Below are 25,834 nucleotides of genomic sequence, written 5' to 3'. Positions count from 1 at the left end.
GACACCTCCCCTGGCAGGATCCAACCCTCTTTGCTAACTGCCTGGCAGACAACCCATCGCACCTGCTTACCTTCCCCACACGAAGCAGAACACTACAAAATTAAATTCGCAAGCCACATTTCAACAAGTACCTTGTAATGAAATTATCTGTCACTGTTTTGGCCCACAACCCTTATGGCCCACCATCTTAAAATTCTGCTGAAAACATCTCAAACTTTTTAAGGAACATTAGGTTTGTAGCAGGCTCCTGGCCTTTTTTGTCTGACAGCTGGAAACTTGTTATCTCCCCTTTCATGTAATGATTCTACCTTTTGCCAGTATTGCTCTCCACATAAGTCTTGATGTGCATTCAATTACTATCCTGGGATTAAACCCTAACACAGGATATACATCTTTGGCAGCTACTATTCATGTAATTTAACAGAGCAGTATCAATGATTCTTTAATTTAATAAATTCTTCTTTAACTCTTTAGGGTCAACTTTGTGTTACTACCTGTGTACATTATATTGGCTATAATGGTCATAAATAAGCTTATGGTATCCATAATATTACACTGGACACTAATGATTTGTTACATGTATTTCAAAGGCTCGAAAGCCCAGTAGTTAATTCCACATAGTGATTTTCTTCTTTCTCAAATTTTAGAACCTTGCTATATATAATATGCAGTTGATGGTCTGAGAAGTTCAAATTTGGCCAGGCTTTGTATTACGGTATTAATTCTTCAGTGTTCTGCATATTTATCTCCTTCAATCCAAAAATAAGCATTTAAATTACATTTCAAATTTAGATTGAAGTCAAAACAGGGCACTTGAGAATAGCATACCTCTGACCAGCCTCCAGTATTCCAGATGAAGGGGCAAGGAATCTCGCTGCACCTACGTGTTGACTTCGGCACTTTTTCCGTGTCACAGAACTGGCTTGATACTTTGTCTCCATGCTTGTTCACACAACTCACTAACCGACTCTTAGTACCAAATCCACATGTACGAGAACACTACAACAATGAATTATAATGTAATAATATTGTATTCTTGATTTCATCAATAACTTTGCAAAACACCATGTTTAATATTTCTTTTCAAGAAAATTCTAAAAAGAAATCAGTGCTTATCTGCTGATTTCTTGCAATGCGTTTTGTCCTTGATTTTTCACTCACCTCTGACCAAACAGATTTCCTCCACTCGTAGTCCGAACACCTCACTTCAGAACATTGCTCCACAGCTTTCGGGCGTTTCTCTTTGCTGCACCTTCGTGGGTTCATGCCTTTCTGCTCGTCCAAGCGACACTGCACCTCTCTATGCCTTGTTCCAACTCCACATGTTACAGAACACTGCAAGCCAACAACATGTTAACAAGCATGTATACTATGGTACTTCAAATAGGAGCATTTCAAGCTTTATCACATTAGGAAGTGCCAGAAATCTACAAACGACCACTCTTCATAGGGAGAGGATAACCTTATTGAACAGGGCTATAGCCATGGTTTAATACACTAGCATCAAAATGCAGGACAAAAAGAGACTTACAGATTCACAAATGTAGCACTGGGTATTAGTATGTATCTGAGTAAGCAACTGCCATTGTGCATTTATACAGAAAAACATGGTGACGAAACCTAGCCATTCTAGTTTAGGCCAACAAAATTGGTGGATCAGAAAAAGCATTCCTTAAACGAGCTGGCTTACTAGTATAAATGTCGGTCATCTTTCTTCTTCTTCTTTTTTTTTTTTTTTTTCGCTACCAATGAGATAATGTCTTTGATTCCTTTATATGTATGCATAAAGGAATCAAAAATGTTACCTCATTAAAGTGAAAAGGACTTGTTCAGTTCTTCTAGGAAATGTAAGTACAGTGTATTTGATGTACATCCCTACCCTACTCCAAGGGCCAGCAAACCACTTTGGACATCTTTTTCGCTTGCATCGCTTGGTGGCTTTGGGCTTTTGGCCAGGACACTCCTTATCAGGCCGCTCATTGCCCTTATCATCAACACACTTGACCATTCTCCTCCGTGTTCCGACCCCACAAGACACAGAACACTGAAAAACAAAAAGAAAATATTGAAGTTCTTTTACTGCACGTTGATTTACACTAACAAACAAGGTGTGAAAGCATCAATATCTTTTAATGGAATACATAAAACATGAAAAGCTAAAATAAATTCCATCCTGTAAAACATCAAAATAACCTTAGCTGTTGAGGTGAAAAATCTGTTTGCTTAAAAAAAATTATCTACACTCTTGACGCAAAATATCATAAAAATAAGATGGAAATACAGGGTATGTTAGGAAATCGGGTGAAATTATATACCTTTGAATACAAACATTTATATTCAATGAGACTTGCACTGATGATCAGTCTGAGCCCCCTAAACACAACAGCATCACATATCTCAGGCTTCACGAAGTTATTACACAAAGGACTGGCTCTTAACCGGAGAAACCCTGCTCAGTTTGGTGTGTTTACAGATGGATGTAAAATGTTCAGACAAGAGAGATAAATCTAAGCTGTTTGCCAGGGCCTGGAAATGATGAAGATGGTTTGTGTTGGGATAATGGCAACAAGGCAAAGGAGCCCATTAATCATGAGCCAGAAAGTTTAGACCATAGCATTCCTAACCTCCTGGACAGCTGCAAGTATGGTCCACAACACCCCAGGGATCTGAAGTGCAGCACAACTCTTGAGGCCAGCCACAGATTGCAAAGGTTTGCATTAACATGAGGCAACACAGACAAGGCTACAGTGTACGGCAGCAATTCATGGCCACACAGGTCCATGTATTATATGTTTTACAACGAGATAAAATGAGTTAAACAACCACACATGTTTTATCATCTGGTCAAAAGTTTGGCAAAAGTAAAACATTTTCTAATGTGGATTAGAAAAAAAGTAATTTTCTCCTGTGTAAGACCAAAATGCTCTGAAATAAGCTAACTTTGTACTCTAAATATATGTGGTACTGCTCTTACACACAATCTCATCTCCATTTACAAATGCTGATAAAATTTACAAAGTCTTGATACCTGAGTTTCTCCAGCACATAAACTGTTTGTGTAGATGAAAGTATATATAAATGCACTAATGAAATATTACACAAATCTGAAGAAGTACCACCCAGATTGCTGCAACCTCAAGATACACCTGTTATGATGGAGTGCATAAGAGACAATGCCTTCAGGCTACTCACTGATGATCGAAATTTACATGAGTGAAGTAGTCCTTCAAATACAATCCTGACATGAACATCCAATGCATCGCAAAAAGACTACTTTAGTGTGATCTGACCCATGGTAAATAGGCTTTTGCTCTGGTGGCAGAGACAAAAAGGGAACAAACTTTTATAACTATTAAAGCGTAGCAGTTCTATAGATACAGTGATAATACTAATGGCCAATGCCCACTTCAAACTGCACCACATAGGTAATTTCCACGGCATACCGTGCCACACGGCTGATGTTTGCCGAACATCCCTGATGACAAACAAGTGGGTTGTTGAAACAAGATGGCTGCCTATGCCAACCATAACTACAAACAGACAACAAAGGGACAACCAATTGTACTGGAAAATGATTGGTTTAAAATGATGCTGCACGAACTGGAGATAACACAATGCTATCGAGCGACATCGCCCAAAATGATGCAGTGTTTTATTTTACGATGTTGCAGCATGTGGCGTGGCATGCAGTTGAAGTTGACCTTTAAAAGCTTACAGATGGACAGACGGACGGAAGATACCATGCCATTTGTACACAAGTAGATAGCTTAAGATGAAGTGCAACACAGTAAGCAAGTGTTAGTTGAGACTGTATACAATACAAAATAGCATGCTAACACAGAATAGAAAAAAAAATAAGTATCAAACATTATGATCTTCATCATACGACAACTTGAGTTACTTCCAAATTAAAACGCATATCAATTTTCATGTGAAACAGGAACCATTCATTTTATGAAAATATAGTCTATATCCATAACTAAGCTTGAGGAAGATCAGTTTATTGTAAGTGTTATAAATATATATGCCTATAGCTGTGTGTAGACAAGTACAAGTATCTTCAAAAAATTACATTTTTCTAATTCTTAAAGTACTCTTTGACCAAGTGCACAACAGCTGCAAAGAGATACACCAGTGTGATAGATATCTACAAATATTAATGCCTGGTCAAAAATGGTGTCACCCTTGTGATACATCATGCAGATTTATTTGAATGTGTGACAGGGAAGAGTTGTACATGAGAAACAACACTTATCTCTGGGGGTTAGAACTAGTTGTTCATTCCTAGCACTGTAGAATGAGCTGATGGCCTATTTATTTCCCCTGACTCAACATTCCACTTTTTTCTACTGTCTCAAGGTTCTTTCAGAGGACACAGAACAGTTGGCATGCAAAGTGAGAAAGCCAAAATACTCAATGTTACATCTTGGATATAGTGTGGAGCTAAAAGAAAAGATCTCAGATTGACAGGTTTCTACAGAATCAGATTTATCTATTGAAAGGTTTACAATGGTAAAATAAATGTGACTGCTTAGATGTATATATGTAATAAATCATGACGTGTGTACATGTATGTCAATTTGAAACTTTACATTATAAGCAATACTAAGGCCACCATTCATGTGGCATATTATCAAATCAGGCTTAATCTAAGGAAGTTCCACATTAATTACAGAGGAATAATATAACAGGTTAGCCTCATGGCATCACTCCTAATTCGATAACCAATTATACCCTTTACATTTATGTAGTTGGACTGTTCAAAAAGTAAAGGTTTGGAACAGACTGAGCTATCAACAGGTTGATAACACCCAAGATAAATGGAAAAGTTTGGCTAGGCCAGTTAGCCAGGGAAGGGTAGAGAGGAGGGTATGCAATATGTTTGGTATGTCTACACTCTGTAGCTACATCATTGTTCAGATGGAGTTATTATTACACAGTACATGTGCTGCTGTATTTCTTCCTTTCACATCTACTTACTTCTGCAAGTCAAGAGAAGTGCCATACGTCCTGCAGATGGGGGTTAAGAGAGGAGGCGGGGACTTATGACAGAGTCCCTGGGCAGGATGGTCAGGGGTCTGCTGTCCCTCCCCCCTCCCCTGGTGAAGCCTGCCGCAGGGGGAGGGGATAGCCCTGGGGTTTGTGACTGACAGGTACAGGAATGGGCTTAGTCAGCCAGTATGGTCGCTTCCTCAATTTGACTGGTTCAGCAAAGATACCAGAGAGAAAATCCCTGAATCAGCATCCAATCGTTTCCTTAGCTCTCATTGTTGGGCAGGGCTCAATAAAACATTAATTGATTGACGTATTGAGTTACAGAAAGGGCAAAGGTCATTCTATCAAATTTTTAAAAAAATCATGGATGGCAAGGCAGTTGCTCTAACTAGGAGCAACCACCTTGCCATCTTTATTTCATCATCTCACAACCATGTAGTCGTGGTTCACCGTGACAGTGCTAAAACAGAACCACTTGTAATGAATTGCTGGGATTCTTGAAGAACTATTCCCAACCATATGCCACAGACAATGGCTAAGGGTGCCAAGTCTTTCTGGTTTACATGTGAAATAAACTAAGACTGCAGTGAGAGTAAATGGATTCAATGAGACCAAGCAAGCTTGATAATGTAGCCGAGGGAAGGTGATTGCGGCCTGAGAGCTGATCTTCTGAGATAAATACAGGTTCCCTCCATGATAAATCACCCTTAATGCAATACCACACAAACCCAATAAAGGTAGTGCCATCAGAAGGCTTGCATGTATACTCCCCCACATGGCTCATTAAGGTGCTGTGGCTCTTACAAGGCGTATCATTGACTGCACCAAGTCGCGCTGCAGAGCAAAAAGTCAGTAGGCCAGACAAATCATCATGCTGCATTAATCTGAGTAGTCTACACAGCTCCACGACCCAGACAGTTCCAACTTCACCTAATTCTTACCGTAAGATGAAAAAATTGCATAACCACAAAAAAATCTGATAACATCTGTAAAACATTAAACATAATGCTAACCAGCATGTAAATGTATACAAATCTAACACAGAGTCAGCGTTTTCTTCTTCAAATGCAACTTACAATGTTCAGAGAGACTCAATTTTTGCCAAACTTTGTTTTAACATATGCATACTCGATACTTTGATGTTCTAGCTGTCTGTCAGTAGCACAAACATAGCAGGAAAAACAAGAGCTATTTAAACACACTTTGAATGACCCGTGAATTAAGAAATGGCCTGTTTCATGATACAAACTTTAAGTCCTAGCAGATATAAATCTTTCTTTCAACAGATGTTATCCAAGCAGGAAATCATACGTGGTCCTAATTCTGCAATATTAGGCCAATGTGGGCATAGGTAGAAACACAGGTCAGAATCTGGCTGTGCCTGTAGGAAGGCTCAGTCTCTTGGGCTATCTCTGCCTTGGTGTGTTATAACAGCCCATGTGCAAGCCAGATGGTCTCTGTCTCTAAATTTAGGAAACTTGGGTCCATTGTACAAGTGGTTTTTCAAAAGCATTATTCTCACACGGTTCTGTGCGGGAGATCATCTCTGTCTGAGAGACGTCAACAGTCTTGAGAGGGGAAACATCATTCTTAAAACACATTTTAAAATTACAAATATTGACTAGTATTCTAACACTTACTTATAGTTATCATACCAAAACAATTCAAAATCAATTTTAAAAAAATTGGTTTATGCCACATACTTGTACTTTCCAATATCTCTTCCATTACTGACAACAACAACATAATAACCCTATCCTCAGTCCTCGAACAACATTTAACTGCATGATCTTCAAACAGAAGGAAATTCCAAACAAAATTCCATTTTTTAAACAGATTTCTTACAACAACTTCAAAACTCATTCCTGTACCAATTGACATTTACAGCCATTCTTTCTGTACATGTTGCAAACTTAACAATCAAGTATTATTTTAACCTTATGGAAAAATCGATCAAGTTGATTTGCCAATAACAAAAATATATGATTACAACATAGATTTGAACATTCCTTGCCATCATAAGCATGACATGACACAAACATTTATAACAATCATATGACTTGATGGCAACTATCTTGTACCCATTTCCGAATAACATCCACCAAGCCAATAAAACATGAATTGAGAGTTTTGCACCAATACGAAGTATGAATATGGAGAACTGAATGTTGCACTTAATGGGACTTAAGTTTTGCATTTCACAAACAAATGTGAACACTGAACAAAAATGTAATTCCTTACAAGTGGGCAGATGTATGTTGTCTGAATAAATTGGAAACTCTGTGTGAGCCTTTATTGTTACTCAAAAGTCTATGGTAAATTGGAAAAGGATGCTTCCTAGGCTATATCCTACAACAATGGGGTTCCTGAGACTCTGATGACAGCATGAGAAAAATACTTGACACTTATATGTCTCTGTCAAAACAGATGCAACGTGAAACTTGCTGGGCGAAGTAACGACAATAATTATGACCAGAGTGTTGATTTCTTGAAAAATAACACGCATAAGTACATGTACATTAATCATGTCTATGGAAGGTAGTTATGGTAATGAAACAAAAGAAAAGAATGAAACTGAGAAAAAAAAAAAACACTTCAAAAATTAGACTGATACCTTCTTAAAACTTTTCATGGGAAAACCCGTTTCCCTCAGACATATAAGTTTAATATTAGGTGTGGCACTTATAATTGACAGGAAATTAAGAAAAAAACCCACTACCCAGAGGTGTGTGCAGGCATTTTCCCAGACTTGTTCAATAGGATACCAAGGAATATTAGTTTGGGTCTAGTCTGCCAAGAGATGTTTCTACAGGGCAATAGAACTGTAGACAGACTGTTTACTCTGTTGTCAAATCGCTGACTTGTGTAGCTCATAGGGTGACAGCTATGATAAACCCACCCATGTATCATGTGATCTTTACGCCTTGCAAGGGTGACCATTGGCCTTCCCTTAAAAAAAGCTCATCTGGGTTACAGCCATGTAAGCACTCAACTTAAATGACCTTGTCTAGTTGATACCTAAACAAAATGAAGAATTTGGGATATGTTTGCCAAACTTGGACCAGTAAAAACCATTTTCTGGAAGACATATGTTCACATTTCCTTGACCTTGTCCAGAAAAATTTCAATGCTTCATATATCAAATAGTAATGACCTTCAGAATATGCAGATAAGCTTCAAAAACAAACACTGCAATGATCCTCTCTGAATACATTCAGTGTCAATCAAGGCAAGTGTTTCTCTTGTGTCAGCCTACTACATCTGCCACCCGACATCACTTGCTTCTAAATTTTGACACAATCCAAAATTAGTGCCAATATAGATATTACTTCATATGATAATATCTAGCATCATCACATTTTAACTTTTCTTTAAACATTGACCACATTAATCAATTCAAACTGTTAAAATGAAAATGTATACTGTATTCCAGACCCTTCCACTGCTACTTCACGGCCACTTTGTAAAATAATCTTGAACAAGAGATTAAATTATGCCATTATGTAAATTTTTAAAAAGGGTGAAGTGTTAGAGACTAAATTCTCATTTTGCAGTAAAATCAAGTTCCCAACAGTTTACAAAGATACTCTACTTGTACATGTATTAGGGAAAGCAGTTTCTCTTTTATGTAATCAAATATCCATGGCTGCTCTTTAAATCAATTTCTGACTTAAGAGACAGGTGAAAACTTTGATAGTAAAGGTCATCTCAGTATATCTGTGGCTACTCAATTTACTATACTACTCTAGTTTAACCAAATAGATAGCTACATTCAATAAGGCTCGCGTAAACACCATAAGGATTGGCTAGCATTAACAAACTCCAGGGTTCCTCAACTTTGTATATATACAAGAAGCCAGTACAAGATTTTGGTTCTATTATTATATTGCGGTTTGACCGCACATGCTTGCGGTATGGACCAGTCTGACCCACAAAGACTTCACCGAGCTGAAAGTGTTTAGCACAGCTGGTCTCAGATCAACAGTTGTCTTACTCGCTCGGAATCCCATTACAAAAAGGTACCAATTAGGCCAGGATACAGACGCCAGTGGCACTCAACAAGAAGCCCTCCAAAAGAAAGATCAGGAGCCCCAGAGATAAAAGTGCATTCTCATATCATGTAATTTCAACATATTGTGTGGAGAACCACTCTGGGCACAAAATCCATACATGTCTAACAAGATACACATGAAAGTTTACTGAGACCTAAAATCCCCTGATGCTCTTTATTTCCTCTGTTTAATAGTTGTACCAAAAGATCAAACAAGAAGCCAAAGAAAAAAAGAAGATATGGGTAGAGAGACAAAAAAAAATAAAAATAAACAAGAAGAAGCGCTCTCTTTCCAACAACTTCATGAAGAAGGAGACAGAAACTGTTCAACAAAAAGTCAGACATTTTCACAGTTGATAGCTGTATGAACACGAAGTACAGGTATGTTAACTTTCCCGTCCACACTGGAGAAAACTTAGTTCAGTATTTAACTCACAAAATACATGATTAAATGATGATGATGGCATACATGACTTCTTGCTCACCAAACTATTAAACACCTTAAGGTCTACTAGCCAGTGATTGTCTCTATCCTTAACATAGTAAGGATACATATTTTATGTCCTATCATTTTTGTATATGTATTCTTTATATGGGTGTTGCCAAAGACTATCATACAAGTAGACTGTAGTCACAGTTTATTACAATTACTTGAGTACAGTGGAGTTCAGATCAGCATATATACATTTCCAGCAGGTAATTTATGTAAACCTACATTAATTTTTTTAAAAAAGCAGATTTTTTAAAAAAAATTTGAATTTGATTACATGATCTTTAAAACTTCCCTATTTCAAAAACTTCCAATAAGTCTTACCTTCAATGCAGATATATAACACATCACAAAGCAAAGAAAAATGCTTGATTTAGCACTTTACACTAGATATAGAAAGGATCCTTGTCATTCTTGAACTCCAAGAAGGCAAAACAATTTTCTGTGAGACTATTTCACAGGCTTTAGAATAGCTAAATGAATGATAGGCTTTTTTAACAGAGTTTCTCATAAATATTTTCTTTGTATACTCTATCTCTTAACTGCATTTACTTGCAATGCTTCCTTTCATGAAGTACCCATTCATTTCACATTATGAAACTTTAATAAGCCTAATGCTGATTTTAAAAATGAATTTACATCTGCATCCGTATGACTGTACTTCACAGAAACCTTTGAAAAGTAATTTGCACGTATGACAAAAACAACAGTTCAAATTCCATGATATTCTCTGTATTTCAACCATTAAGTTACCTTTCACTGACTGCACCAAGTTCCCTTTTCGAAACATAAACTTGGCACGAAGTGCAGACAGTTTTCCCCCTGTTATCAAGCACATGTCAGAAAGTATATAACCCATTTGACTTGCATAACACAAATTCTGGAAAATGTATACTCTAATCTAAGAGCAAAACTATCCTAGCAAAGAGCAGACTACATTATGACATCAGTCATGATAGGGACAAACCTATGAATAAATTCCAGATGTAAATAAATTTTCATTTGCTTTAAATTCATGAAAAATTGTTTGATAAATATTTGATTTCGCATTAAAATGATGAAGAGGGGTGAGCTTAATTTTGTATCAATAAGTTAAAACGCATTAACCAATGGGGTATTCCACGGTTTAACATATTTTTATACATATACATGTACTATAGTGTTTACTACCAGCTGCAGTGTGAGGTTATAGTTAGTCATCCCATAGATGATAAAAGGTTTGTATTTCGCAGTGTCACAGAAAGGAAAAAACAATCATGTTGATTTAGACAATTCTATACACACCAAAAACATGAAAATAGCTGCATGTGTACTTAAGCTAGCCTGCTAAACTTTAGAGTATTTACAGGTGATTCTTGGTACTCTCTTATCAAGTTCTTAGAATCTTTCTGGCAAAGATGTCGAGGTGTAGCAGACACCTGACGGGAGATTCCTAGCTGAACATCTACAGATCTTATCCATCTTGTGGCCTGGAAACGTGTTCTTGAGCACATACCTTGGATAGTACGTGATAGAGATCTGAAGAGAGCTTCTGTTCACTTCAGACAAAACTCCCTTGAGGCTTGAAGAACATGTGCAGGCACGGTTACCAAGACCTGCAGGCTAGTATCCTTCAGACTTTGAATTTTTGCTCTAATTCTCTGAAAGTCATCAGGTGCGATTACACAGGCAAAATTTTACATTGTACAACTCCCAATACTTGAAAGATACACTATACCTTTCTATTCATGCGCTAAAAAAAAAACCCTTCAAATTCAACCCCTTCCAGTCTAATGTAATTTGTGCAAAGATGTACAACTCAGAATATTCCAGCTGCTGTAGTATCTGAATTGTTAAATGTTTTGCAATGTAATCATTTTAGTTGGTCTAAATTATTAAAAACACCCATGCGTTTACTATACCCTACTTGTTTTTGTTTATCTGAGATGGGCCAAACAATTATTCACTATAAAAAGCAAGATTACAATATATTAACTATGAAAACAAGCACATTTGAATATGTACATCTGGGACACCCAAGGTTACCTGAGCTTGGATTACATGTCTGTGATACATAAGTCAAACATAAAGATGTCTAGCTTGGCAAGTGTTTAGAACAAAATAGAAGAGAGTTCCACATGGGCAACAACAACATCATGCTAGGATCTCAGTCTGGCAGTGGTGTGAAAAAAATGGCAGTGAATATCTACATATTTCAAACCACAAAGTACATAAGATGACTCAGACATGGAATCTCTTAATTGAACACAGGTATGAAGATATGAAACCATAATACTGAACTGTGCTTACAGTATAAGCCAATAAAATCTGCAGAGTAAATACATGTACATGGAACAATCAGATTAAATTAGCTTCAGATATATGTATATGCAGTTTTGTGAGACGGCCAAAAGCTGTAGAAATCAAACAATTTGGACAGTTAATGAATTAAAGTGATTCATGGAGAACATTACAATTTTTACTGCACAACCAAGGAAATTCATCAGAGGTAACTTCTACATTATCAAAATACATGCAAGTTTGTTTGCGTTTAGTTATTTGTAAAAAAATTGTATGTTATCATCATTCACCAAATGAAAAAAATATGAAGCTGTTATAAAGGGAGCTGAAATTAAAGTGGGAATGGCAGAGAGTTTACTTTCTGAAAATTTGTGTATGAAAGTATGAAGATAAAATGAAATCAAAAAAACGTACATATATCCATGAGTAGAAGGTAAGAAGGCTACTGGGGTATCTTCTAAAAATCAGATAACTGCAATGTATTAAGTCTTTATCTAATGGAGTCAAGAAAAGATGTGTATACCATACCCTAGCTCAAAATACACAATGACTTGATGTTGCTCATGTAAATGCGATTGTGTGTTGATTGAAACCGGTGCATGAAGCAAGATACTGAGGTATGAGATACATGTACGATTATAAAATGTCGGATGCTCAAATACATACACTGTATATATTGGAAATAATGGGAGTACAACTAACAATGTATATAAATTTCTCAGAAAAGCAATAACAACAGTTCAAAAATACATTAACAACAAAATGATTGTAAAAATAACACCATTCACATAAAACTTCCTTTGATGGTGACTGCACTGCAATCCATCTCAAGACGATGTTCAATTCCTACTTTAAAGTTTTATGGTAAAGCTTTATGGAGGGTTGTGATACAATTGTGCTGTTACAATGGGTCCAAACAATGTGCATATTCTGCAGAATCATAGCACCAATGGATGGTTTGCATTTTACTGAACATATTGACATGAAGACAAACACTGAATAGATGGCAAAAAAACAATTAAAGATAAGGGACAGACTTTATCCATATTTAATCTTTTTAAAGGAAAAGGCCTCTAAAAATTGAAAATAGGCATCACACAACAGCCCACTTAAATCTATGCCTAAATATACTTTCATTTATTTTTTTTAGATTTGGTGAAGAGAGGTAAACGTGTTCAAACGTATGGTGGCCTTTATCGACCAGACTGTCAGAGTTTCAGAACTCTCTGACGTTACAGGAAGTTTTTCGAATTCTCATCACAACACTGAAGGTTGGTATAGAGCATTTTACCCATGAGTACATGTAAATGATTAAGGAAATAATGTTCTCAAAAATTCTTATAAAGCCCACCAGAGAATTCAAATATCTGAATGCCTTTCAACATCTTTTAAAAAAAATCTAAAACAATAAATAAAAGTATTTTTGGCACTGTTTTTAGTTGTCTTTATGATGAACCTTACTTCACATTTTAGCTTTCTTTCACTTTAATGAAGAGACATAACGAGTACACAAAAAGCACTGTAATACTGAGCTTCAATATTTCGTACAAATGGGCGTTATTGTACATATACAGCATTCCAAATCAATAATGCTCAGATCTCATCTGATCTGCAATTTGGCAAGTTATAAACAATAGATATACATATCTTGAGAAAAAAAGCCTGAAAACCAAATTCTGACTCTCGAAGAGACTGGACAGATTTAAACCAGAGCAATACCTCTCGAACACAAAAAAACCAAGGTTATTATAATTTCATCCCACATGTATAGCATGATTTATAAAATACCGGTATCAGCAATTCCTTACAAGTTTTCATCAGTAACGCCTGCAATAAGGTGAAAATACCAACTCCAACCATGTGCGTGTGGTAGCAAAAAAGGATATGCATGAATTAACTGAGGTACAGGTAAACTGTGAAGTGATATTCCTTCTTAACCATAATTTCGAGGACGATAATGGTACAGTACCCGTGAGAAAGGATCGCTCCACCACTGCCTAGAGGCTGCCACCGGTGACCGACAGGCTCCTTGGCTGCATCTCAATTCTGATGAGGGTCTTTGTAATATATCACAGTTTGTATCTGGTAGCTTATGCCCATTCTGCAGCTGACACATCACCACCCTTCTCTTGACACCCTCCCCACAGGTGGCGCTGCACTGTGAGCACAAAGTCCAAGCATCATTCTAACACTGTTATCATTAATGTTTACAGCAAGGTACAATGTATAAAACAACACTATATTTGCAACAATAAATAAAGTAAATGATGTTTATATCATAAGACAATGCCCCTATCAATAGATAATGTCCATACTAATTTTTACTATATTTGATGTTGAAAACAACAGACATTGTCTTCATTGACAAGTAAAAGGTGCAAATGAAACCATGAAACCATGTAAATCTGATAATTTGCTTACATTTGTTTTTAATTTAAATGTACATGTTACAACTATTTCTGAACTGCAATTGAAAACAAAGTGTAGGTGTACAAATATCAACACAGAAAAAGCTGCACAATATACAGTACACTATAACAAATAGTTACAAGTGTACACTACATTGTTTCATTTTCAAATACCATAAAAGAAAACATGAACTTATCTAGTGACTTAGGAAGTGATGATTTTTCTAATATTTACTCTACTATATTTTGTAGATTGAAAAAAAAAAAATCATTCAATTTTTGGCAAAATCTTTCTCTAGCAAATATTTATGTAACTCTCATGGGGAGCATGGTTATAGTTATCAGCCAAACCACATTGACTTCACAAAGGTCGCATCTCACATGATGTTCCCACACGTATGCACAGCTTACCTGTCCCCATCTTCCATAGTTCCACCTAGGACAAGGCCCCTTGTTGCAATGTCTGGTGTCCTCTGGTTTTTCGGGTCCCCCACAGTGGTCGTTGTGTCCCTTCTTGTTCTGACAAAGCACCTGGCGCCGCTCCAAGCCCATTCCGCAGGTTACTGAACACTGAATAATACAAACACAGAGGTGCAGGCGCAGTTGCAGGAAGGGACCTATCTGCTTCTATAAAGACAGAAGCTTTAGCATCAAACAAAGCACATCTACATAGAACATACAGAAATGCAATGCTTGCCATGGCTCTTGTAAAAACAAAAACAGTACAGAAATCTGCTTAGATTCCCATAAAAGAAAAGAAAAAGGGCCCAAATATTCTTGGATTCACAACTATCTACACATGGTTTAGGGTATTTGAAGGTGAAATTCAACATTTTAATACAACACAATATACTCTTTTTCACATCACTGAAAGTATGAACATGCAATTAATTTCCAAATCAGGTGCACTTAAACCATTTGGAGCAATTGTTTCATGGTACTAGACTTTGACCATAACTTCATTCCTGCAAAATCAAGAATCCATTTAGATTCTGGTAAAAAAAATGACAAAAATGAATGCCAGTGTCAGGTAACACCAAAACAGATATTATAATAATAAATGTTGTACGTATTTGTTTCTCAAATCTGTCAAATGTGCTTGCTATAATGGCTATGATATATATTAGCCCAGGACAACTACTATTTCTTAAAACCTGTTCTCATTTCTCTGACTAGAAACTGTGGCCCTATGAGCACTGTCAACTGATTTCAGTCACCAAAGAATCTATAAACAGTGAATGCAGGAGCCTACAGAAGTGAAAGTTCATGGCCACCTGCTGGGTTTGAAATCGTACCTTGGTTAGGAGGAATACACCTTACTCACTTAGCAATGCCCTGCTTCCTGATGCAGCAGAATAGAAATATTTGTAAATGTGTAGTTTGATGAAGCCAGGAAATGATTCTGATGTATCACACAAAAACCAAAAAGTTTACCAACTAACCTCAGTCCAGGGCCCAAACCTCCATTGGTTAGGATCTCCAGGGATACTGTTCCTGGCATTGTCCAGGCCTATGTCCTTCTGGAAGGTGCAATCGCCATGGGTGCACTTGCGTTCCGCTAGTGGTTTACTGGTCAAGTCACAGTCCCGGTCAGTAGTCATCTGCTGTTCAGCAATCAGACAGGCCACGTACCTAGTCTGGAGGCAGTCTGCTGAGCACTGCAACCAACAAACCATGAAATGTCAAGAAAACCGATTTATAGTCATTAGGGCTCATTGATCTGCTTTCACGTTTGATGCGCATATGCGTGTATGCCATGCATAAAGCTGCTCTGAACACTTTCTGTCTTATCCATGATAAACTTTCACGTCTGTTCTCCTTTACACAAATGGTATACAAGTTCTTCTAGTCAATTTCACATTAGGTGTCCCTATGTATAGTACCAAAAGTCTTATTTGTTTCATGCAAAGTTTAGAAGACACCACAAATAATTGTTGCGTTCCACCACATCTGTTACTATTGCTATGACACTATACATCCAGTTTTCATGGTTACGATGAAATTCTTTAAAAATGTAACTGATAAAAACACATTTCGCAAATTTTAAAATTTTCATTGAAATTGTTAAATAGTCTCCTTAAGTTTGTTTATTAGACATCTGATACTTAAGTCTAAAATAAATTTGCTCTACATTATGACAATTCTTGTGACTTCAATGTACTTTTTAACTATGACTTTATACCTCCCCCCATTCTCCTGTCCTCCAATTCCCACAGGGTCGTAGTATACATTTTTGTTTGGCTTCTGGTTTGGTCAGTTGGGAACAGAATGAGTCCATCCTGCGGTCACCACTCTCATCAAAGCATCCTACAATGCGCTTCTGTGTGCCCTCCCCACACGATACTGAACACTGGGAAGCAAGAATAACCAGGTCATCCATGATAAAAAAAAAGACAAAATCATTAGTTAAGACAAGGAGTGAAAAGAGGCAAAACAACTTAGAAATGATAGCAAGGTTACCAAACTGAAATCATGAATTTTATAACTGATGGTAATTAATATGCACCAGAGCATCAGCGATGGAACATCTCCCTTGATTCATTGTGCTTTATATGCTTGTAAAACTTCAGGTCAATTCATGCTGTACATTTAAGACACCACTCCTAACATTATATTTAACTTTGATAGTAATACACAATACATTACACGAGGACCTTGGTAGTTACGGTATTTAATATGCACACACTGAATCAACGATGAAATACCCCTCCTCCCCGCTCTGTGCTATTGTGCCCTACATGTGTGCAAACCCTGATTTCAATACCTGCAATACTTTTTAGAAATACCCATTCTATCATTTTCTTTTACACTGATTCAAATACATAATACAGTAAATCAGGCATTCAGTAATTTACAGTATTTAATATGTACACATCGAATTAACGATGGATTATCCCCCCAGTGTTATTGTGCTTTACATGTGTGCAAACCCTGATCTCAATACTACCTGTACCTTTTAAGATACCACCCCTAACATTTTGTTTAACATTACTTTCCCTGTTATTGGATGCCGACACTAAAACTGACACAAACTAAATGTATGCCTGTACTTTGTACAGGTGAGCTAAAAATGCTATTTAAACTTTGGCCATTACACTCTTTAAATACATACATACATCTGGTCTACAATCTTTAGAATGTATGTTTGCTTGGATTTTAATATCATACTTGAAAATGTTTCAGCCATATTCATATACTGTGTCTTCTTGTGGAAGAGAGAGTGCTGCTGCCCCTGAAGTACCAGACATGACACCCCAGCCTGTCATATTATACTGACACAAGCAGTCCTGTTTTCATTGCTCTAACGCTCAGTGGGGAGCACTAAGCAGGGTAGGTTTGATCCCAGGTCTTGATGTAGAGGCGGACACTCCAACCGTAAGGCCACTAAAGTGGTCTTTGGAGTGGATTTATCTCAAATTATTGTCAGCAACAAATCATAAGTAAATTTGACAGTGTTCAGAAAGGCCTTTATAGAGACTATGGGTTCCATTCCCACTACTGAGAATAACAATGGAGTTCCAGGTGTGAACACGTGTGAACACCTTTCTGGAAGTTTACATACATAATGCTTACATACATAATTTTATTATTATTATTTGTCATTTCATTTGTAGTTAATTGTATTGGTGGGGGGATTGTACCAAACTCTACAAAACAAACTAAGAAAAAGATTCTTCATTTGTTTATTATTTATTCATTTCACAACTCAAAATCTTTCTCACCAAAATGACAGAAGTCCAGTTTTCAGGTATAGAATTCCAGTCAATGGGTGGAGATACCTTGCCAAGTTCCTTCTGTCAATCAGTACTCCGTATGTCTCATGGAGAGTACATTCTGCTTACCTAATTCTTTAAAATTTCTTTCAATTAATTGAATAACTGAAACTTCACATCTGTGACTCATGGATACTGCATTTAGAATACTATCTTACCGGTCCCCATCTGCCATTGAACCAGCCTGGACAAGCCTCCAGATTACAGCTGGAGCGAGGAGAAGGACGCCGCCGTCGGTCACAGTAATTCCCACTGACCTCCTTCCCACCCTTTTTGCACATGACTGTTCTGTACCGCTGACCAGTACCACAGGTTTTGGAGCACTACAACACAACAAGAGGGATTTGGTCAACTTCAAGCAAAGGCTCTACAACACAACCATTCTGGGACACTTTTCTTCACGATTGTATATGAAATTATCTGAATGGTGGTTAACACCATACTCAGGAATATTTCAAATGTACGGTACCAACCAGCAATATGTTGGGAGGAAACAAAGCAGAGCCCGCAGGAAATCAATGACCATCTGCGGATTGCTGTCAGAAGTTCCCACAGGTGACCGGCCAATGTATATGAAGAGGACCTTTGAGAATGGCACCTAATCTGAACAATAGTTATTTTATTCATTTAATAGTTGTTTAAAGCCTAATGATGACAAAACAATACTTATTTTATTTATCTAACTGTTAAAAAAGCATACAATGATGAAACAAGCACCTTCAACAATGGTAACGCCTCTGCTCAATGTATGTTTCACATAGACTTTGAATCAACTTTTACCAAACAAAATGACTGAAGCTAAGATTTGATTTAAAACCAGTTTTTACCCACCTGGGAACCCTTTTCACCTGGTCATTATTAAAGTAAAAAAATAAGGTATTTTTAGAGACAAATAAATATTATAAAAGATTTCTTTTGGTGTTGAAGCTTTCATTTTTCTAGACATATATCACCTTACCTTCCAAACATACCTGAAAACATCTTTCTAAGATCAATAGTATTCTTAGAATCAGGCAATTGTACAGCTTGGTCTTCGGTGAAATTTTTACAGGTCATTTACAGTATTACAATCACAGTGATTCCCACTAGCATTATACTGACCGCTGTCCATTCTCCAATGGTCCACTCGGCACAGGGGTCCTGGTTACATGGTTGAGACACCAGTTTCTCCTCCCTACAGCTCCGTTCATGAGGTACCACATTGTTGTTCTCATCCACACAAGTTCCATTCCTCTTCTGCTCTCCTCCTCCACACCGTTTTGAGCACTAGACAAATATACAAGGGTTCAATTTCCTAGAAAATGTAGTTACATGGACACTTTACCTGAGGTATAATACTTATCTCAGAATATGTATCTCTCAATACAAATCCCCTATTATGTATTCCAAACCGTCTGTGCCCCAATCACAATGTTATATTTTAGTGTAAGACAATGTATATTTCCTATACATTATGCACACATGGTCCCAAGAACTTGTATACGAATAGATGTAGATATATTTGCAAAGATCCACATTTCTGCAAGTTTTTACATTTTAACTATTTTTGGCCGTAATCATAGTATAATTTTTGTAGTTCACTTTCCATCAATGATCAGATATTACCTGCCCAACATGACAGTGACTGGTACTGAGTAAGAAGACTGAAGAAACTATGAGGCACACATAATCATGTACAAATGTAACACCAGTATGATGAAAGAGAATAAGGTTTTTTACTGCTTTCTTACTTCTGTCCATTTTGTGTATCTCCAGTGAGTGGCGTGGCACTTCCCAAAACAGCTGATCACTTCATCTGGTCTGTTTGGCATACCATGACAATGCATCTCATCCACAATCTCTTCTTTTTTACCTGTGGATTTGATACACCTTACCAACTGCCTCATGTGACCAGATCCACACCTGGAATCACACTCTTCACGGTACACCACTTTCCACCTGAAATAATAAAAACACATGTTGACATTTAATTACATGTAATTATTAATTCGCAAAAAGACATACAAAGTGCAATGTTTCTCGTCCTACTGGAATTCACAAGCATCAACTTTCCGTATGTCTTGCATAGACAACTGGCCAAATCATTCTTGCACCAGCTTTCATTCTTTCAATGGTAACCTACGTATAAAGGAAATCCTGCTTAATTCAACTGCCATTCCTTTTTATCCATTTATACCACTGCCAGTGTCTCTTGATTTCTTTTCCATAGCTCTATATCCAAATATGTCTACTGAACAAAAGAAAGAATGTACAAAGAACACATTTTAGATAACATGACAATTTAGATTAGATTACATAACAACTTACATACTATGACAATTCAGATTACAGAACAATTTAGAATACATGACAAAGAAATTCTACAGGCTAAATACTAACCCCAAGGAGCAATGTCTGTTGCATTTGGCTGAGGATTGTTTGGGTTTCCGTTTGTCTTTGCACAGGTCATCCGACACAACAAGTTCATTTTCCTTATGTTCACATATGATTTTCCTTTTCTTGCGACCTTAGGAAAAAAATAAACAAGACTGGCTAATAATGTGTTCACAGGTTGAACAATAGAACTCATAACTTGCACCAAACAGATTTCTGTACAAATAAGTTAAAGTGCTACTTCAGAAACAAGGTAGAAATGTTAAATAATATGATGGAAACACCATGGAACAGAGCTAACATCATGTTTCAAAAGGATTTATGCTAAATAAAACTATTCAACTTCTATGGCTGAAAGAGTCCTAAAAAAAACAAATCTTGCGACAATGTCCGTAAAATTTGCCTGCTGTTACATGACAATATTCCTTCATATCAGACAATCATGCAGATATGAAGTAAAGCAATCCTGTAATCACTTACAAAGCATGCATAGCATTATTTGTGGCTATATGTCATAGGTGGGTGAGGCCATGTGTTCTGGCATGATGTCACACAAGGCAAAACTGTTGTTTCCATATTACCCTCCAAAATTTGCATGAGATGTTTCATTACACTGCCATTTTTTACGATTTAAACAATTAATTCAGATTCAATCTTTATCATTTCACCTAGCTTTTAAAATATAGAGATTTAGACCGCTCTTTAAACTAGTTGTACATTATCTCATACACACTTCAAAATTTCACACTACATTAGTAATTTTATACATTTCTCTAACTTAATATGTGAAGAAGGAAAAGAAACAAAGTAGATTAGTTTAATCATAATAATGGAACTCAGAAGTAATCTAAATAAATTGATCTGAACTAAAATTTGTAAAGCTGTACACAAAATCACAAAAATTTTAGATCTGAAGTTTTGCCAAGATGACAGGCCAACTGACCTTGACAGACATGTGAGCACGCTTCCCAAGGTCCTTTCCTGTTCCATTCAAACTCTTTGGCTTGACCAACTGAAACTGTGTAGGAATACCTGATGTCTGGAGGGTACAACTTTCCCACTGACAGCACCTGTACAGGTAAACACAGGTAGACCTCAAACCGCTAGCAATGAATTAATACATGACACAATACAACATGAAAACAATTTAAATCAATGGTTTTAATTTAATTTATTGCACATTAAGAAATTCCCTAAATGCTCTAAATAAAAGTTTAAGCTTAAAGTTTTACAAAATTAAAGTTTATTTTATTATTTTTAGCACTATAAAAATCAAGTGAAGCATCACTTCCTCTTTCTCTTACCATCAGGATTAAGTCTTCTTGCAACATTTTTGTAGCGTTGATTCTCTCAACTTCAGTATCCGATCCGCTGTATTCAATGGTAGCACCATGAGCTTTGATGTGCCGCTTAAACATACTCACAATGTAATTCCCATTGAGAATATATTCCATTTCAGAGTTCATCAAGACTGCAAAGAAATAAATGCCAGGGTTAGTACTCATGTTCATGTCCCTGACAATCCTGGGTGACCATGTTCTTCCCAACCCTAACAATCCTGGGTGACCTTCTCCCTCCATATCCTGTTTGACCCTGTTCTTCCAAACACTGACAATCCTGGGTAACCCTGTTCCTCCAAACCCTGACAATCCTTGGTCACCCTGTTCCTCCAAACCCTGACAATCCCGGGTAACCCTGTTCCTCCAAACCCTGACAATCCTGGGTAACCCTGTTCCTCCCTACAATGACAATCCTAGGTGACCCTGTTCCTCCAAACCCTGACAATTCTTGGTCACCCTGTTCCTCCAAACCCTGACAATCCTAGGTGACTCTGTTCCTTCCCATCCTGACAATCCTGGATTACCCTGTTCCTCCCCACAATGACAATCCTGGGTCACCCTGTTCCTCCAAACCCTGACAATCCTGGGTGACTCTGTTCCTTCCCACAATGACAATCCTGGGTGACTCTGTTCCCCCCCACAATAACAATCCTGGGTCACCCTGTTCCTCTCCACCCAGACAATCCTAGGTCACCCTGTTTCTACCCACAATGACAATCCTGGATGTCCCTGTTCTTCCCCACCCCGACAATCCTGGGTGACCCTGTTCCTTCCCACATTGACAGTCCTGGGTGACTGTTCCTCCAAACCCTGACAATCCTGGGTGACCCTGTTCCTTCCCACAATGACAATCCTGGGTGACTCTGTTCCTTCCCACCCTGACAATCCTGGGTTACCCTGTTCCTCCAAACACTGACAATCATGGGTGATCTATTCCTCCACACTGACAATCATGCGTGACCTATTCCTCCCCACCCTGACAATCCTCAGTGACCCTGTTCCTCTAAAGTCACACAATCCTGGGTGACTCCAATCATCCCTTCCCTGATAAACCTAGATGACCCCAATCAACCCCTCCCTGATATGCCTCCATGATCCCAACTATCCACTCCCTGATACACCAAATATAACCCAAACCATCCCTATCCTGATAAACCTAGATGACCACAACCATTACCTCCCTGATACGCCTCCCAACTATCCACTCCCTGATAAACCTGAATGACCCCAACCATCCCTATTCTGATAAACCTATTTGACCCCAACCATCCCTATTCTGATAAACCTATTTGACCCCAACCATCCCTATTCTGATAAACCTATTTGACCCCAACCATCCCTATTCTGATAAACCTATTTGACCCCAACCATCCCTATTCTGATAAACCTATTTGACCCCAACCATCCCTATCCTGATGACACCAACCAGCTCCTTCCTGATAAGCCTCTATGACCCCAACCACAGCCTCCCTGACAAGCCTACATTACACCTGATGATGAGCTTAGATGACCTCAACCATCTTCACCAATACAATTCCCAGTCAACCTGTTCTTCCCAACCCTGAAATCCTCAGTGACCCTGTTTCTCCTCTCCCTGACAATCCTAGGTGACCATTCGTAATAAGCCCAGAGGACCCCAACCATCACCACCCTGACAATTGTTGAGATTCCATGCATCGCCATCTTGACATATCATTGTAACCTCACTTATCCTTACACAACACCACATTACATTATATGACCTGATGTCATTTCCCCCACTCTTATTTTTCCAAATATTTTGCCTATCTTCACCACGAGTAAAATCTCTAATTCTCACCCTGACCTCCATTAATAAGGCCTATACTTACCCAAGTAGTTGTCATCATCCTTCGAGTGTCCATAGCCAAACTGTCTGATATCAATATTTAGGGAACCACTTGGGATCTTTGTCACAAAGTTGTAACCTTGATAAAAATAGGAGACAGTCCATTACAATCCAAAACCAAAGATCCAAAAAATCCAAAAACATAGCTAGAGTACATCCCCCTCCTTCCACGCTATTTTCACATCCTTCTTAATATAACAGTTTACCACATTACATTATAATGTGAATAAGATGAACCACCTTCATCGCGACAAACAACAACGAGAAAAAACGTGACAGTACAGAACCAGAAACCCACAATACTTTTATGCTGCAAATGTGCAACATCTTGACAAATAACAAATATTAACATAAATATACCCCTAAGAAGATCTGTACCTCCATGACAAGCTAGGCAACTCACCACCAGCAATACATGCTCGAAACCCAGTGTGGTCGGCCAAGTTTTAGCATTAGAATCCTACATTTTACTTCTCAAAGATATCTACCAAACTGATATCCAATGAGAAGGTCCAGCAGACAAATAGTGCGGACGATCCAGCAGAACTTACCATACTTAACCTTGTTAAATGTACCAGCCACAGTCTTACAGGAAGAGCTGTCACCCCCACATACGCCACATTTGTCACGTTTCATGTCAGATCCAAGTCTGTTGTCACAGCCAGCTTTCTGAGAAAATACAACAATTAAAGTCATCAATTTTCATATTTGCAAGATAAAGAAGTTCACTGTTCACAAGCCATTCCATCAATTCAAAAGTTTTATGAGGTAATGTGCATAATGTTCCTTGTGAATTGCCTAGAAAATTGCTCCATACATTGCAACTGTCACATTGATACATGCAAAATAAACATTTACTGAGTCTGTAATGAGCACTTTAGAGACTAACACTGGAAATAGGTTAGTCTTCCAGGTGCTACACCAATGTTTATTATTCTTGTTGAATTTGTAGTAAGTGAAAGTGGACTACTAATATAGACAGTAGAAACAATTTTTGTATGTTACCAAATGTTAACATACATCAGCACTTGTTTGTTGAAAGATACCATAATAATTGATCAGATGGCTAAAATGGCTGTTTCAGTGTAAATGTTAGGCCCTTGACCAATGAGGATGTGTGTTCAAATAAAGCACTCGCTCCTTTGGATGTGGTTTTGAGTCAGAAGATTATCAGTTGTGATTTACTCTGATTTCCTCCACCCATCAATGTCATATATGTGAAAAATTGTTGACTATAGCTTCATGTGCAAATATAGATAGATATAAATAAATAAATAATAGTGTAAATATCACTCACTCTGCATTTACCATTGACACAAATATCAGTAGTGTCTGGCCAACATTTTGTGCCATCAATGACCTTATCATCCAGCTGGTAATATGCACTACTGGTAGATGCTCTGCAGAACAGCTTACATACATCTTTCAGCAAAACTGAAACAGAAAGTTTTTGCCTGGATAAAAATTTTAGCCTGAAAAGAATTTATAGGAGTTTCCCAGTAGTGGATTCTGCTGTTTAATAATTCAGGCCAAATTAAACTGTTTTAACATTCCTGTTTTCATGGGAAATCACTGTTGAAATGTCCTACAAGTTTGTATATTATCAAGGAGACAAAATTAAACTGTGCATCAAGAATCTATTACATTCCTCCACTCTATGCATGCTGGGTGAGCTTTGCACCAACGTGGAGAATAATTGCAGGGCCAGTAGGCTAAATAACCTTAATGAGACAGTAACGACCAGCTTAATTAACTCAATATGTTTATTACTACCTCCCACTTGAGATATTAGGTGGTGACAGGCTAACGGAATATAATTCCCTCCACATAATTTTCATTAAATCTACTGTTAAGAAAACTAATATACGTCAAATCTGCTAAATTAAAAAATGACCCTCCTTCAATGTTATATGTGTTGACTGTAGCCTAATAAAAACCAGACAAGCAGACAGAGTAAAACTGGGCTATACTGATAACAGGAAGCTTAACTTGTCAGCAACGGAGCTGGAAAGGGGATAACAAAAATTCAAACATAGAACACTTACTTCCTGAATACTTGGGCACCCAACTAACATTTGGAGGTAGACCATTAATACTGAATCTTCCATTAAACTTAGAACACTGCTCCTCTCGGAAATCCATTTTGCTGGGTGGGCAATTCTGACAAAAGAACAATGAATATTTATAAAGTTATATATCAAAAAACAAATTCATTGTTAAAATCAATACAAACCACATGTATGTACATGTAAGTAAG

At 37.5% G+C, this 25,834-nt stretch overlaps 2 protein-coding genes across 3 annotated transcripts in view; both read right to left on the bottom strand.

Annotated features, from left to right (window-relative positions):
- Positions 1 to 25,834, bottom strand: part of LOC135470161 (emerin homolog 1-like) — a 238,355-nt gene that overhangs the window by 67,911 nt on the left and 144,610 nt on the right. The gene's annotated exons all lie outside the window — the stretch shown is intronic.
- LOC135469712 (A disintegrin and metalloproteinase with thrombospondin motifs 20-like) overlaps positions 13,648 to 25,834 on the bottom strand; it is a 36,994-nt gene continuing 24,807 nt past the window's right edge. The window contains exons 11-24 of the mRNA XM_064748275.1: positions 25,623 to 25,737; positions 24,875 to 25,011; positions 24,129 to 24,246; positions 23,561 to 23,656; positions 21,675 to 21,841; positions 21,314 to 21,440; positions 20,377 to 20,503; positions 19,728 to 19,935; positions 19,099 to 19,263; positions 18,156 to 18,320; positions 16,407 to 16,574; positions 15,667 to 15,882; positions 14,636 to 14,794; positions 13,648 to 13,974 (exon numbers count right to left, since the gene is read on the bottom strand). Of these exons, the coding sequence (XP_064604345.1) occupies positions 13,750 to 13,974; positions 14,636 to 14,794; positions 15,667 to 15,882; positions 16,407 to 16,574; positions 18,156 to 18,320; positions 19,099 to 19,263; positions 19,728 to 19,935; positions 20,377 to 20,503; positions 21,314 to 21,440; positions 21,675 to 21,841; positions 23,561 to 23,656; positions 24,129 to 24,246; positions 24,875 to 25,011; positions 25,623 to 25,737 (2,193 nt within the window). The 3' untranslated portion in view covers positions 13,648 to 13,749. The remainder of the gene's footprint in view (positions 13,975 to 14,635; positions 14,795 to 15,666; positions 15,883 to 16,406; positions 16,575 to 18,155; positions 18,321 to 19,098; positions 19,264 to 19,727; positions 19,936 to 20,376; positions 20,504 to 21,313; positions 21,441 to 21,674; positions 21,842 to 23,560; positions 23,657 to 24,128; positions 24,247 to 24,874; positions 25,012 to 25,622; positions 25,738 to 25,834) is intronic.

The sequence above is a fragment of the Liolophura sinensis genome, chromosome 7 (genome assembly GCF_032854445.1).
Source record: "Liolophura sinensis isolate JHLJ2023 chromosome 7, CUHK_Ljap_v2, whole genome shotgun sequence".
Lineage (NCBI taxonomy): Eukaryota > Metazoa > Mollusca > Polyplacophora > Chitonida > Chitonidae > Liolophura > Liolophura sinensis.
The sequence above is the reverse complement of the archived record's forward strand: the minus strand, read 5'-3'. Positions and strand labels throughout refer to the sequence as shown.